At 42.7% G+C, this 16,766-nt stretch overlaps 1 protein-coding gene and 1 pseudogene across 3 annotated transcripts in view; one reads left to right on the top strand and one right to left on the bottom strand.

Moving 5' to 3' along the window:
- TESK2 (testis associated actin remodelling kinase 2) overlaps nucleotides 1-16,766 on the top strand; it is a 129,449-nt gene that overhangs the window by 109,782 nt on the left and 2,901 nt on the right. For both annotated transcript variants that reach the window (XM_079777061.1, XM_079777060.1), the window contains exons 5-8: nucleotides 8,616-8,762; nucleotides 15,918-16,000; nucleotides 16,246-16,330; nucleotides 16,574-16,657. In XM_079777061.1, the coding sequence (XP_079633187.1) occupies nucleotides 8,616-8,762; nucleotides 15,918-16,000; nucleotides 16,246-16,330; nucleotides 16,574-16,657 (399 nt within the window). The remainder of the gene's footprint in view (nucleotides 1-8,615; nucleotides 8,763-15,917; nucleotides 16,001-16,245; nucleotides 16,331-16,573; nucleotides 16,658-16,766) is intronic.
- Nucleotides 3,482-3,985, bottom strand: LOC307103837 (prefoldin subunit 3-like; annotated as a pseudogene). The gene has a single exon. The product of its transcript is annotated as a prefoldin subunit 3-like (transcript).

The following is a 16,766-nucleotide window of genomic DNA, read 5'->3' as shown; positions in this document are numbered from 1 at the left end:
ATCAGCAATGTGTACATAGATGCTGGTAGGCAGGGAATGAAATCTTTATAAGCAGGAGTGAAAGGCTTTGTTTGCCATGCTGATTGTGGGTTTATTCTAAGAGTAATAGGGCATCATTGAATAATTTTAAGAGGAGAGTGGCTTCAGGTTGACATTTCAGAAGGTCTTGGCTATATTATTTAAAATGGATGGGAATAAGAGCTAAGCGTGTTCAAGATATGCGAAGGAAACCAAAAGACTAGTTAGAAAGCTAATGGAGTGGCCCAGGGGAGGAATAATGATGATGAGATATTGATTGTGGGGAGAATGCGTTGTGTAGTATGAGGTAAGCATTGTGCTGGACATACTTTGTACACATTATATCTTTTAATTATTACCTGCCTTTGATTAAACATCGCATCCTGTTGATTCTACCTCAGAAATGTCTTCAGATATTAACCGTCTTTTCATTCTTTCTGCCATTGTCTTATTCAGGCCTTTATTGCTTCCCACCTGGATGAGTCTAGAAACCTCATAACTATTCTCCAGGCCTCAATTTCTGACCTTTCCATACAGTTTTTTTGTTTTGGTTTTGGTTTCTAATCCTCACCCGAGGATATTTTTCCATTGACTTTTAGAGAGAGTGGAAGAGCCCTAGCTGGTTTGGCTCAGTGGATCGAGCATCAGCCTGTAGACTGAAGGGTCCCGGTTCAATTCCGGTCAAGGGCACATGTCTGGGTTGTGGGCTTGATCCCCAGTGAGGGATGGGGAGAGGGCGTGCAGAAGGCAGCCCATCAATGATTCTCTCTCATTATTGATGTTTCTCTCTCTCTCCCTCTCCCTTCCTCTCTGAAATAAAAATATATTTTTTTTAAAAGAGAGAGAGAGAGAGAGAGAGAGAAAGAGAAAGACAGAGAGAAATATTGATGTGAGAGAGACACATCAATTGGTTGCCTCCTGCATGAGCCCTGACGAGGGCCCGGGTTAGGGAGGAGCCTGCAACCGAGGTATGTGCTCTTGACCGGAATTGAACTTGGGACCCTTCTGTCCGCAGGTCGATGCTCTGTTCACTGAGCCAAACTGGCTAGGGCTCCATAAGTTTTTATATTACTTTTAAAATGATATTTGTATGTAGCATATCTCATCATAATATTGTCCTGTGTGAAAAAACTTTTTAGTTGATTATCTGTCCTCTTCTACTAGACTGTGAACTATGGGTAGAAACTGGCCCCACTTATCTTTGTTTCCACATAGTAGGTTTGTAATGTTTGGTGGATGGATCTTTCTCAGGACAGCCCTGCTAATTAGGTGGCAGCAAATGATCTCTGTTAGTTGGATAGCAGCACATTTATCTGCCTTGGGTAAATGCTCCAGCTTTAGTCAAGTCAGGTAGATTTTTCAAAAAGGAATAGTACAGTTGAAATTTTCTTCAGAGCCTCTCAGAATATGGGTTTGAACCACTGTACAGAGATAAGCTTGTTTGGTTGCAGATATTAGTACATTGATAATTCAAAGTAAACCAACATAAAAGCAACCATTTTGTATTCTTCTTCGTACTGGTTATGATCAGGTGAGGCTACTGTAGCTCACTAGAATCAGCAAGAATTGGGAACAGGAGCTTTGGGTGGAGTGAGTGGTATTGCCTAGTGCTGCTCCAGAATATGCTGTGTGGACACGTTTATGTGTCTATCTGTGCCTTAGTTGGTATCATCAGAGCCAATAGGGGATATATGGAAAGAACCATACTTTCAGCCTAGACCAGTGGTCGGCAAACTCATTAGTCAACAGAGCCAAATATCAACATACAACCATTGAAATTTCTTTTGAGAGCCAAATTTTTTAAACTTCTTCTAACGCCACTTCTTCAAAATAGACTTGCCCAGGCCGTGGTATTTTGTGAAGAGCCACACTCAAGGGGCCAAAGAGCTGCATGTGGCTCGCGAGCCGCAGTTTGCTGACCACGGGCCTAGACAACTCCTAACTATCTTTTAGGATCTAACTCAGATGTTACTTCCTCTCTGAAATTTTCCAATCTCCTCAGACAGTCAGTTTCTACTTTCATACCCTTAGTATTTATTTCTGTTAAAGACCTATTGGTATTATTTTCTTCCCTATGTGTCTTTTACTGATCTTCTTTAAAGTATAATCTGAGTGGTATTTTTATATAACCATGTTTACTATGTGCTAAGCATTCTTCAGGCACTAGGGGATATAATGTTGATGTAAATGGACTGGTTCTTATTCTCATACTAGAGGTGCGGTGCACGAATTTGTGCATGGGTGGGGTCTGCCTGGCCAGCCGGCCAGGGGGAGGGGACACTGGAGGTTGGCCGACTGGCCCCACCCCTAATCTGGGTGGGGGTGGCTGATTGGGGCCAGGCCAGCCGCAGAAGGTGGGCTGGCTGGCCCTCCCCCATCGGCCGGTTGGCCGGCCTCAGTGTGTGTCATAGCGACTGGTCGTTCTGGTTGCTTGGCTTTTGTTTTGTTTTGTTTTTGTTTTTTAATTTTTTTTTATTAAGGTATTATATGTGTACATATCTGGCTTTTTTTTCCCCCCCAAGTCTTTTCAACCATTGTTTTTAATCTTAATATTTTTGTCCAGCTGCTTTGGAGAACTACGAAGAAATACAAAATCACCTTAGCCAAGAGTTTTGAGTGGGTAATTTTGTTATTTCACGTTGGCTGAAATCTCCCTTATGTTGACATTGCAAAGACACTATGCACTGACACAGGACAGGAAAAAGTGTCTTCACAGCCCTCTAAAAACTCAGGAAGGCCCTGGCCGGTTTGGCTCAGTGGATAGAGCGTCGGCCTGCGGACTCAAGGGTCCCAGGTTCGATTCTGGTCAAGGGCATGTACCTTGGTTGCGGGCACATCCTCAGTAGGGGTGTGCAGGAGGCAGCTGGTCGATGTTTTTCTCTCATCGATGTTTCTAACTCTCTCCTTCTCCCTTCTTCTCTGTAAAAAATCAATAAAATATATTTAAAAAAACAACAAAAAAACAACTCAGAAAGGCAAGTGATCATTTTCTGTAAAGTACTGAATAGTATAATAAATAACAGCAACAGAGGACCATGAAGCCCCACATGTACTGAAAAAAAGCAAGTTTGCAAATATTTAAGTGAGAGTAACATCATATAATAAAGAGTAAACTGCTTAAGTGTCCAGAACTTAGCCTCCACAGCATATATCCGTTTTCAGCCATTTCAATGAAGACTTTTCTTATAATAAACAAAAAATGATGAAAGTACTATTTACTATGTTGGAAATGCAAAATAATAAATAAATAAAACTGCTAATTCCATAAAATATGTGGAACTAATTTTGTTTTAATAAATACATAACATGGTGTTGATGTTTATCTCTTTTTAGAGTTTTAATGGTCATTCATTCTTGCTGTTTAAAAAAAGACATTCAAACTAATGTCAACCTTTAAGAATAAGCTTTGGAATATTTAAAAGAACATGTTTGGAAAAATGAAACACATTTTTCATTGACAGAATTATGCTTTGTTCTTGGTAGAATCATCTTTGTTCCTTCTTTTTACATCCCATTGATAAACCCTGGCCATATTGACTTCAGTGGCAGTCAGTGGATCTTGACGAAAGTCAAGGTCTTCCTCAAGAGAATCCAAATTCTTTGTGGCAGTGGTTAAATTCTTTTCCAATGATGCCCGAGCTTCATCAATATCATACTCAAGCATTATATTAGGCCCCAACCACAGACACACTTTATCGGTAGGAGGAACTGAAGCTTTGCCATATAGGTTATCTGCCAGTAAGAATTGGTGGACTCCTTCTTCTTCTGCGTGTATTTCAGAATTTCTAAAATCTGCTTAATTTCAGGAATCTGACCCTTTAGCTTCCTTTTCTTTTGAGCAAGGTTGAGTTCCATAAACTTATACTTCTGGTACTGTTCATCCAACTTCTTTAGCACTGTATCCGCAGTCTCATTCCCAGGCTGTTTCATGTAGGAATCCACATCTTCCACAGACACGGCCTCAGGAATCCCCAGGTGGAGCCACCGCCCGTTCCCTGAAGGGAGTTCTCCTAAACCACAGCCATCTCTAGCCTTGCTTGGCCTTTATATATATAGATGGGTGTGGTGGGAAGGGGAAGGGTACTCAATAAATGTTTGTTAGAAATAACCTGAATTGATATTCTTAAGTGGAGAACTGAGTATCCACTTATCTGTCCTTTTGGCGATTTTTTTAGGGTGTTGGCATATGATTTCTTGCATAGGTTATGTTGTTTAGTAAACATACATTTATCTCTTGAGTGCCTTCTAGGAAAAGGAGTCTTTTTAATGAAATCAATATCATACACGAATGAAATGGCAGGAACTCTGTTCTAATATTTTATTAGATCATGTAGAGAAGAGACAGGTTTTGGTGTAGGTGAAGTTGAGGGACAATCACTGAGGGTTATTGAAGTACCTTAAACATGTGGCTGATATTATAGTTTTCTGAACTTGAAAGTTTAAAAGAACAATAAGAAATGGAAAGTGTAAAAACTCTTTCTGGTAAGTTATGTAAATATTGCCAATGCCCTAGGTTGTTTTGTAGGGCTGCCCAAGGGAGTGGTCTGGAAGAAAAAGACAGCGAAGCAGCTGTTATTCTCATCCGGGAAAGCTGAATGTACGAGTGCAGTTGCTCTTGCCTCTGCTTCCCGGATTTGCTCAGAGGACACCAGCTGAGTCTGCACTGGGAGTTGCTATGGGGAAGTAAACGTTCCAACTAATGGGCACACAGTGTGTAGCAACTTAGAAATCTTCCTTCTTGGCAGATCTCAAACTTCCTTTCCTCATAGATGCAAAAGGTCTTGGGACATTGAGAAGTTGTGGTTTCTGAGGCCCAGAGACTTATCAGCCCCACCAGAGTATTCACAAAAGGCCAGCAAGAGAGATTGGTTGTAACAATAAACTTTGTTTAGTTTCCGTCTCTGGTACTGGTTTGTACTTTTTCCATTTTGCCTGGAAAATTCAGAGCCTAGCCAGTGTGATTCCTCACCTTGTCTCACCTTTCTTCTCTGCTCTCCACCCTTTGGCTTGGTCTGTGGATTTCTCAGGCCTTCAGAGACATGCCTGGAGAGTATATGTGTTTCTCTGAACCAGAATTAAAAGGCCTGGCTTAGTCGGGCCTACAGATAGTGCACCTACAGACAGCCTTTACGTCAGTGTTTCTGCATGGCCTCAGATGGGAAACCTGAGTGGCTGCTGAAGTCAGGCCTTCCATATTACAGTGTCACCCTGCCAAACAAGTGAAACACCACCCCTTGAGATCTTTCTGACTCTCAGAGCTAAAGAAGTTTGTCTGCATGATTAGGTGTCAGCTTCATTGCTCCCATATAGCTTGGAGTTTGCAGGTTCAGTTTCTTTTTAGCAAGTGAGCGCTTCATATGTGACCGACGGACAGATTCAACTGCAGTGAATAAATGAAGGAAGGCACTGTGCTAATGCCATCAATATGCCTCATTTTGAGATTTCCAAAGATGGATTATCAAGCAGGATGAAGCAGATCGGCAGGTTTTCCTTTTGAGAAGTTAGGTGTATTTTTAGCCATTCTCTGCCTTGCCAAACCTGATCCGCCTCATCCAAGGATCTGAAGTGCTGCATCGTGCTGCCCCCAACTGGTTCTTTTGGTGCTTATGTTACCACATCAGAAAATCTCAGATTATGTGGCACTTAAATTTTTAAAAATATATTTTTATTGATTTCAGAGAGGAAGGGGGAGAGAGAGAGAAACATCAATGATGAGAGAACCATTGATTGGCTGCCTCCTGCAGGCCCCCTACTGGGGACCAAGCCCACAGTCCAGGCATGTGCCCTTGACCAGAATCGAACCCGGGGCCCTTTAGTCCACAGGCCAGCACTCTGTCCACTGAGCCAAACCGGCTAGGGATTAAATTTTTTTAAAGCACTTTCATATATTTGTATTAGAATCTCATAATAACATTGTGAGTTATATGGATCAAAAATTATCACACCTACTTTATAGGCGGAAAAACTGAAGGATAGCCTCATTAGTTGACTTGTCCAAAGTTAAATGACTATTAACCTTTTGCACTCGGATGTCGAGTGTGACTCAACACGGTTAGCATAGAGATTAAAATTACTCTTTGAATGTATCAATAATTTGAAATATAAAAAATCCAAATAAATAAGTTTGTATGAAAAGAAACTCCAGTTTTTTATTCTACTGCCGTGCTTTGTAAAATCTGGGGTATTTAAAAAATTAAATCCCGAGTAGAATAAAGGAATCGAGAAAAAAGCTAGCGAGTGCAAAGGGTTAAAAGGCAGAATTGGACTAAAATTCAGATCCCTTGCCCCGATCCTATTAGGTACCCTAGTCTTTTGTAAATTCAATAATACCCTCCAAGTAGGTATTAAGAGCTTAATTTTAGACTTGGAGGAATTTGCCCCCTTTTCTCCCTTGGAAGGAGGAGGGAGATAATACCAAGTTATGTGAGGTTTGAATAAATTCATTAACCTAATTGGCAAAAACTTTGAGCTCCTGTTTTGCATGAGGCTCTCTGACTTGGGTCTGCAGTCTCCTATCTCTGAGGTGTAATGTAGTGGTAAAGTGCATGGATGCTGGAGCCAGGCTGCCTGGGTTTGAACCCTGGCTCTGCTCCTTAATAATTGAGTAACCTTGAGCAAGTTTCTTAACTTCTAAATGCCTTTTGTCAAATGAGGATAATATTATACTTTACCTCATAGGGTTATGTGCAGTGAATGAGATAATTTTAAGTTCTTAGAATAGTGCCTGGCACAAGGTAAACACATATAAATAACTATTAGCTGCTGTTATTATCATCATCTCCATGTAAATATGCTTATTTGCTCTTTTTTAAAATATTTTTATTGATTTCAGAGAGGAAAGGAGAAGGAGAGAGAGAGAGGAACCTCAATGATGAGAGAGAATCATTGATTGACTGCCTCCTGCACATCCTCCACTGGGGATCAAGCCTGCAACCTGGTCATGTGCCCTGACCGGGAATCGAACTGTGACCTCCTGGTTTATAGGTCGACACTCAACCACTGAGCCATACCAGTCGGGCACTTATTTGTTCTTTTAAAAAGATAGGAATGACGAACAGCCAGATTTCTTAAAAGAGTACATCTTCACATAGTTCTCCATAGTTTTCTCTCCTACTCACTCCTCAGTTCACTTGGGTTTTAATCACTTTACTGAAACTGCTCTGGCCATGGTTGCCAATGACTTCCTAGTTATAAATTCTGTAGATACTTTTGGTCTTTTCCTCTTTGGAGTATTATCTTTCTCTGACTTCTAGGATGAGATTCTTACTTGATTCTTCTTTTTCCTGCCTGCTCCTTTTCTCACCTTACAGGTTAACTCCTGGGCAATTTCATACATTCCTTGGCTTCAGTGATTACTTTAGCTCAATGTTATTGCTTCCTAAATCTTCGTGTCTAGCCTAACTTTGTTCCTGAACTTTAAACAACTCTCTATTTGACATCTCCACTCTGGTTGTCCCACAAGCCTTTAAACTCAACATTGCCTTCAGAGAGGAAGGGAGAGGGAGAGAAAGATAGAAACATCAATGATGAGAGAGAATCATTGACTGGCTGCCTTCTGCACGCCTCCTACTGTGGATTGAGCCCGCAACCCAGGCATGTGCCCTTGATTGGAATCTGAACCTTGGACCCTTCAGTCCACAGGCCAATGCTCTGTCCACTGAGCCATACCTGCTAGGGCTCAAGTTTTGTGTTTGTTTTTACTCTGCTATCTAAGTACATCTTTCTTTTTTTTAAAGTTTTTATTGATTTGAGAGAGAGAAGAAGGGAGAGAAGGAGAGAGAAGCATGCCCCTTACCCACAACCAGTCCCGATTCCCATTTGCCCTGACTGGGAATTGAGCCAGTGACCTCTTGTTACATGGGATGACACTCAACCAACTGAGCCACATCGGCCAGGGCTCTAAGTACATCTTGAATTTTGCTCTGTTCCATTGCCTCCACGATTGCCTTAACTCAGACACCCTTCTTTCACCAGGATTATTGCAATACTCTTCTATTTTTCCTTTTCCATATTCTCCACTCTATTCTGTCATGCTATTGCTAAAGTATTTTCTTTAAAAGCAAATATAAATGTCATTATGTTTAAAATACTTTCTTTTGTTCCCTATAGACAAGGTAAAGCCCATATATCTTAGCAAAGCACCTGCCACTTCTGACCATATTGAGTAAATTGGTTTTCTATATGCATCATGCATTTAACCTATATCTTTGCATATGCTACTCTCTTTGTGTGGACTTTCTTTTCTGTTCCCCCAGGTTATCATTTGACTCCTTATTTCCTTTGTGCAGCTTTCTCTGACATGTTCAGATTGAGATAGTAACTTTATTCTGTATGCTACATAGCACTGTGGTGGTACATGTACAAAGCTCTATTTTAGCATTTACCAAATGCTGTTGTTTGTCTGTATCCCTTAATAGATTGTGATCTCCTTAAAGGAAGATATCTTTGTGTATAGATGCAGAATAAGCCCTCAGTCACCTAAAAAACAACAATGAACAAAACATCCAGTCTCTATGTTCTAAGTGTTACTCTCTAGTGTTTTCGCCATCAGCCTTATATTCCTGACAAATGGTAGCTGCGTTTTCCTTGTTTTACAGTATATCAACGCTGGAAACCTGGAACAGTTGCTAGACAGTAACCTGTATTTGCCCTGGACTGTGAGGGTGAAACTGGCCTATGACATAGCAGTGGGCCTCAGCTATCTTCACTTCAAAGGCATTTTCCATCGGGACCTCACATCTAAGGTATGAAGGCTTTACTTGCACCACTCGACACTGTCCTCTATTACCAAGAAAGCGGTGTTAAGAAACCAGTTATTAATAAGCTTTGAAATGTAGAGTTCTTTTATAGATTTCACATTTAATCACAGAGGATACAAATTAATACTCTATATATTTAGTCCTTAGACAGCCAATCTCGGCTCACAGCAGGTACCTTTCAGTGTTGAGCCAGGCAACACATACATCTTGAGAACCTTCACGCTTTACTTTAATCTCCTGAATATTAGTGTTGCAGGAGCAGATGGCGTGAGGAGGGTTAAGAGGTTCTTACCCAATAGGATGACAGCAGTCAAGACTATGTGGGAGCCTGTCTTTTATTGTTCTCTCTCATGGCCTCCAGGAAGTAGCTTTTTTTTTTTTTTTAATATATTTTATTGATTTTTTATAGGAGGAAGGGCGAGGGATAGAGAGTTAGAAACATCCATGGGAGAGAAACATCAACCAGCTGCCTCCTGCACACCTCCTACTGGGGATGTGCCTGCAACCAAGGTACATGCCCTTGACTGGAATCGAACCTGGGACCCTTGAGTCCGCAGGCCGACGCTCTATCCACTGAGCCAAACTGGACAGGGCATGAAGTAGCTCTTAACTGAGAGCAGGAGTTCAGAGATTTGTAGTCACTTGAGTGCCGTTTTGAGGGCCATAATGTACTGACCCATTTTCTATGTGTGTGATTGAGTTTCTGCCATTCTGCCAGTTCCTCTTTGGTGTTAGCTGGTCTCTGTAGTATTCTCTTGCTGTCCAAATTGCTGTGTGACCAGGTTAGAAAACAGTTGCTTTTAGAGGAAGTTGGCCATGCTACAGGCAGGCCCCACAGGGCCAAGTGGCCCAGGATACCACTGGGACAAGGCTTATATAAATAGTACTGTTCGATCATTGATGTGGGAAATATAAGTCATCTAATATGACTTATGTCCAAGAGCTGGTTTAAAGTCTTCTAGGGAAGTATATGGGAGTTTTGTATCTGCCCAAGAATAGCTGTCATTTTATTTCCCATCCTTAACATATACACATGCACAACATACATGCATACATATACTCCCACACCTCTTCTGTCATGGATGAGGGATAAGGGAGACTGTTATGAGAAAAAGTTTGCAAAGAGAACAAAAGCAGGCTATACTCTCAGAAAAGTAAGTTTCTGACTACCTCACACTAGAATGATTCTGGTGTTCCAAATAGTAGTACTGTCCCTGAGGGACCCTGGCCATTGGTTGATAAACTACTACACAGAAAATAGCTTTAGGGGAGGTGATTGTAGGGCCCCTGGGTGTGGCAGAGCCATTTATAGTCAGCTGCATTGTTAATAAAGGAGCACTAAGACCGGCAAATGGAATGTGGTGACCAGCTGAGGCCTAGTTGTGAGGAGGCCTTTGTCTTCCTTGGTACTTGCAAGGACTGGACAGTTGGACAGCTGGGACCTGGAAGATGGTATCTTTTCCCCTCATGAGCCTTGTCTCATCCCCTAGAATGTTTTAGAAAGTCAAGACTAGGGAAACTGTACTTGTTCCAGGCAAATGAGTGGGTTCATGTCAGCTTAGACACTGCCTTAACTTGATAGCCTAGTCTCACATTGGGCATGCAGCCAAAATCAAATCTTTGCAGCATCATTTGCTCCAAGGTGGAGAGAGATCATAACGAGTTGTCCATCAGTCATACAGCTATTTCCCCCACACCTACATGAGAATATATATATATATTTAAAAATATATTTTTTTATTGAATTCAGAGAAGAAGGGAGAGGGAGAGATAGAAACATCAATGATGAGAGAGAATCATTGATTGGCTGCCTTCTGCACGCCCCACACTGGGGATGTGCCCCGACTCAGAATTGAACCATGACCTCCTGGTTCATAGGTCGATGCTCAACCACTGAGCCACGCTGGCCGGGCATGACTATAACCTTTTTGGAACTCTAGGGTAAGACCACTGTCCTTTGGTTTTCCTAATAGGGCATAGGTATTCTCAGTGCCTGCCAGTGGCTGGAAACGAGAAACTAGGAACTTAGGAGAAAGTACTGTATCTCTCTGAGCTGTTTTCTGGGTCTGAACTTTAAGGAGATATTGAGGGTACTTCCAGGTGGTAAGAACCAATGACTTTGCAAACTGGAGACAGGCTAGGAAGTGCATTTTAGGGAATCTCAAGTTGAAGAAAAACCAGGGAATTTTACAAACCAGACCATCAAATAGGAGAGACTGTGTTCACTGCCCTTTTTGCAGGATTCACATGCCAGTGGTTACTGTAGTACTGCTTTCAAGAGTGAAACGTCTGTCAGAGATAGCTGTTCAGTCTAATTTTGTAATTACTTCTAAGAAATCGTCTGATACAACATTGTGCAGTGGTGATACTGATAGTTTACTTAGAAGGAAGTGGGAGGTAATGTGGCTTTAAAACTATTCACTTCATGAGCCATCAAGAAGTGATAATAACCACACACTGGCTTTTACCTGTGGCTCTAAGAGAAGCTAGTACAACTGTGCACAAGCCTTGGCTCTCAGAGGCAGCTGAGAAAGCATTTTGTTTCTGCTTATTACCAATACTGCCCTGGGTCAGGCAAGCACCACTGCATTTGGTTACCCCTAGGAGTATGAATTATGAATTGTAGCTCTATTCTTGGTTGTTAGTTTTTGTATATATGTATTACTTCATTGACTCCAGAGGAGCCACTCTGGTGAATCCATCCGAGTGAAAAGCCTTTCCCGCTGTGGTCTTAGGCTGTACTATGCAACAGCTAGGAACAGAAAAGGTCCGTTTTCAGAGACTGAAGAGAGCATGAATTAGGAACAAAGTTGAATGCTGGAGGAAGTAGAGTGTTGTCTATTAAGGCACCCTGTAGTCGTTTTTATAATGAGATTCATCAATAGCTTTTGAAAATCATTTATACTAGTACTGTGCTATTATTAGAGGACATAGTATCGGGGACATAGAAATTACTGGAACACAATCTGTACCATCCTTGGGCTTTTATTTTTTTCATTCTTGGGCTTTTAGACTAGTTGAGGAGACAGATATGTGAGCAGATTAGTACATAAGAGCTATGGTAAATATAGGGGATCCCATGGTGGGATGGAGGGCAAGGGATGGGACAGCAAACCAGATAATCTTCCAAGAGACAAACAGTCTCTGGCGCATTTAGGAGGGCAGTTCAGTCTCTGGCCTCCCTGTGCTGTGTTGGTTTTATTCAGTGCCAATAGTGACTCTGCAGTTGCTATAGGAGACCTCAGTAAGTGCTCTCAGGTGTTTACTCTGGCCCAGTTTTTTGTTTTTAAATGTATTTTTATTGATTTCAGAGAGGAAGGAAGAGGGAGAGAGAAATTTAAACATCAACGATGAGAGGGAATCATTGATCAGTTTCCTCCTGCATGCCCCCTACTGGGGATTGAGCCTGCAACCTAGACATGTGCCCTGACTGGGAACCAATCGTGACTTCCTGGTTCATAGGTTGATGCTCAACCACTGAACTACGCTGGCCCAGGCATTCAGTGATTTTTAGTATATTCAACCAACATCACTATCTAATTTCAGAACTTTTCATCATTCCAAAAAGAAACCCTCCTTATCCTATTCCCCTTCAGCCCTTGGCAACTAATCTATTTTTAGTTTCTATGGATTTTCTTATTCTGGACATTACATATAAATGGAATCATATAATATGTTATTTTCTGGGGAGTATCACAGTTAGATTTGCATTTTATGAAGATCATGCTGGCAGGAATGAGGAAGGTGGATTATGGAGATCAAGCCTGGACCAAGTTAGAAGAGTATTGCAATATTCAGGGGAGGAATGAAGAGGACTTGAACTAGAGCAATAGTAATAAGATGAAGAGGGAAGGACTGATTTGAAAAACATTTCGAAGAGAAAATTAGTTGGAGTAAGAGTAAAAATCTAAGATAAATCCCAGGTTTCTGGTTTAGCAAACTGAATGAAAAAAGGCAGTACCAGCCTTTAAAAAAAAAAATAGCTTGAGTTTTAGTTCTTGGGAGAAAAAGTTGAGTTCAGGTTTCCATGTGTGTAGTTCAACATGGCAATCCAGAAGTTGTCCAGAAATAGACAGGCTGTCTAAATCTGCAGCTTGAGGATCAAGGTCAGGGCTGAGGATATACATTTGGGAGCCGTGAGCACAAAGGTGGTAATTAGAAAAGAAATGTAGGATAGCCTCCACAAAAGAGCACAAGAGCTGTAGGCCTAAGATAGAACCCTGAAAGCAATCATCCTCATCGGATGGGAAGAAGAGCCTGCAATGGAGTCTGCAGAGTAGCCGAAGATAGAGGAGGAAATCCAGAGTTATAGTTGTTATAGAAGCCAGGAGGGCCTGGCCGGTGTAGCTCAGCTGGTTGAGCGTTGGTTGGCCTGTGCACCAAAAGGTTGCTGGTCGCTAGTGCGATTCCCCATCAGAGTAAGTGCTCAGGTTGGGGGCTTGATTCCCCCATTCAGGGTGCATGCAGAAGGCAGCCAATCAGTATTTCTCTCTCTCCTTCTCTCTCTCTAAAATCAATAAAAACGTATTTTTAAAAAAAGCCAAAAGGAGAAGAATAAAAAAGGAATGGGAGTGGCTCAGTGGTTGAGTGTTGACCTATGGACCAGGAGGTCACAGTTCAATTCCTGGTCAGAGCATATGTCCAGGGTTTTGGGCTCAATCTGCAGGAGGCAACCAATTGATGATTCTGTCTCATCACTGATGTTTCTATCTCTCTCCCTCTCCCTCCCTCTTTCTCTCTGAAATCAATTTAAAAATTTTTTTAAACAAAAGGAATGGGAATAGCCTCTAACTAGCCTCTAATAGCTAATCTGTTAGCTCCAGGACCACAACTGATTATTCTCTACATGCCTACTACTAACACAATTCCTGAATGATACCTAAAAACACTGATGGAAGTAACCAGCATGTCAACAGCAGGAAGATCAAGTAATGTAAGCCATAGAACTCATTGGGATCTTCCATAATAATATTTCTAGCAGAAATCAGTGAAGAATGAATTGGAGATTCATAGGCATGATGATCGTGTGAGATGTGCTTCCCACAAACCTTATTATGACTTTGGCACATTACCCTTCTGATGTGAACTTAGAAGAAAAAAAAAAGAATGGGAGATAAGGAAATAAAAACAGCAGGTGTTGCCGACAAACCTCACTAGCCTGGGCCCTGTTAAGGGCAGGCCCAGGAGTTTGTTGGAAAACCCTAGGGGCTAATTCTGGTCAGGGTTCCTCCCCATTTTGCTTATCACCTCAGATTCAGACTCCTAACATTTGGTTCTTTTGGTTTTCAGTATCCCATCTTTGTCTTTGGGTCTAATGCGCGGTTATTGGCTGTGAATGAGCTTTAAGAGGCAGTGGTCACATTGCAGATCGGAGGCAGATGCCACCTTACCCCATTTTTGTAAGGCTCTGATCACCCTGCCTTAGCCATTTCTCAGCCGCTCAGAGAAGCTACTGTGAAGTCACTTACTCCTGAATGGGTGATTTGCAGTGAATGAACAGGTCTCTGTGAATGTGAAGATGGAGCAGAAACGGAACAGCTTTGACAAGGCAGTGCACTGTGGCCAAACTCTGTTCCTTATTTGCTGCTCCCAAGCTGTATGTAACAAGGTTGTTTCTGAGGGCCATAAAACAAATAGTAAAAAGGACTTTAGACTGAGCCTTGGAGAAAGGAGCCTGAGCTGTTAGTGAAATAGGAAGAGAGAAAAATAGGTGACAGATCTGAGCTGCCACTGCCTCATAGACCAGTGCCCTAAGCCTGGGCTTCGGCTATCTAATAGTCAAGCTGGCTTGGGGCCCCAAAGACATTCAAAGTCAATGAGCTGGGGGATGCTGAGCCAGCAGGACTGATGGGAGGGCTAACACCAGAACAGGCACAAGGATGCTCCTGCTTGAAAGCTGGAAGTGATGCATGTCTCCCTGGTATCCGGGGCAGGAGAGGATGTGATGAAATCACAAGCTTATTCTGCTTCAGGGAAAAAGAGAATATAGTGTAATTGCATCAAGGTCAAAGTAAGGAACTGATTTGTACCTAATGTGGAGTAAGTAGGAGGTGACTTGGCAATGCCTTGGCAACTAGATGCCAAGGCTGGTGAGGAGGAGGGAGGGCTGGTTTGGGTCAGATAGGGCCTTGCTGGCCCCAGAAATGTCCCTGTGAGCCAAGGATCCCTACTCTCTGCTGCCTCTGGAGAAAGTGGGGTAGAGCAGAGTGGTGTAGGACTATTTTGAATGCAACTATTTGAGGAGAGTTGGTTGCTTTGTATTTATTTACAAGTTGTTTGCGTTTCTCCTTTTTCTGGAGACAGTAGCAGTTGTTTAGTCAGCATGAGCTGAGCCTCTCTTATGAGGTGAATACTGTGAGGAACCAGAAAGTGCTCCTGAGGAGCTGATAGCCTGCTATACTTTAAAAGGAAGTGGCAGAGAGGAGGAGTTAAAGGAGTTGAAGTGAGAAAGAAATAAAGGTGAGAGCTGGAGAGGACCGGACTGGAAATGTATCTTGCCTTAAAACATATAACATTTTGAGGTGAAAAGAATTGGGAGAACATTCCAAATGGAACAGAACAGTATAAGCATGACCTTGCCACTGGCTGGTAGGATGGGATATCTGAACAGGGCTTGAAGGCCCTGTTCAGCTTCATAAGTCAAGTATGTCTATGAAAGTCTGGATGAAGATGTGTGCAGTCGGGCATCAGGGGCAGACGGGAGCTGGTGGAGAGGTAGGCAGTTGGTTTAGAGCCAGATCATAGACTTCTAATACCAGAGAGGAGGTTGTGATCCTGTGGGCAGTGAAGGTTTATGTTTGGGTACTTGTTCTATGCTTATATTTCTTGGCAAGGTCAGGCCTGGCCTTTGGTCTGTACATTCTGAAGAGGGAGGCCAGGGGCCTGATAGTCCGTCTTCCTCACCAGATTGTTAGCTCCAAGAGGACAGGGGTCTCTGTTTGTTGAGGTGTCTCTGGCACTTAGAGCCTTGCCTGGCACATAGAAAGTAAAGATAAATGTTTGTGTTTGGAGCATAATACGAATCCTAGGGCAGCCACTCAAGATCCAAGCCTACCTCATCTCACATGGCTGTCATGGTAATTTTATGGCTGGCTGGTCCCCACTTCTGAGCCACACTGTCTTCTTCTTTGGGAACCCTAGAACTGCCTGATAAAGAGGGATGAAAATGGCTACTCTGCGGTGGTAGCTGACTTTGGCCTGGCTGAGAAGATCCCTGATGTCAGGTGAGCAGCCCTAATGGGTACTGGTTATAGAAGTGACTAAGACAAAAAAAACCCCACAAAACAAAAAACACACAATACTCCTGCTGCCTCCCCAGAGGCCAGGACTTGGTCACAGCTCAACCTCAGCTCCCTAAATTTGGTCAGTCCTAGTCTGTACCCATCGTTGGGGGAGAATTCCCAATATTCAGATATCCTATTATACCAGCCAGTGGCAAGCTCATTTTTTATATCATCTCGCCCTATAGCATGGGGAAGGAGAAGCTGGCTGTGGTGGGCTCACCCTTCTGGATGGCACCTGAAGTTCTCCGAGATGAGCCCTACAATGAGAAGGTGAGTCTGGGGCTCCCAAGGGTTGGTTGTCCTTAAAATCCACTCTTAGCAGTGTCCAGGATCACCCTTTATGTTCAGGGGAGTATCTACAACCAAGAGCAGGGCTGGTACCTGGCAGCTACCCAGTGAATGAATTGAATGAAATATGGGCAGTAGAATCTAGGCCTGGGCTGTGGACATGAGGGGCAGAAACCTCACTTCTCAGCCCACTGAAAGGGAAACTGAGGTCTCACTACCCACCAGGCGGACGTATTCTCCTATGGTATCATCCTCTGTGAGGTCATCGCCCGTATCCAGGCTGATCCGGACTATCTTCCCCGCACAGAGGTGAGCTGAAGGCATGGGGATCAGTGCCACTGGGGTGGGGCTGCTTTTGAGGCTGTGGAACCATTTTGTTCTTGGGGTGGAGTTGCTGGAACTTAGTATGTGTGGCTAG

Source organism: Cnephaeus nilssonii (assembly GCF_951640355.1).
Source record: "Cnephaeus nilssonii genome assembly, chromosome: 7".
NCBI classification, from domain to species: Eukaryota; Metazoa; Chordata; class Mammalia; order Chiroptera; family Vespertilionidae; genus Cnephaeus; species Cnephaeus nilssonii.
Note: the sequence above shows the minus strand (reverse complement) of the source record. Positions and strands in the feature narration are given on the sequence as shown.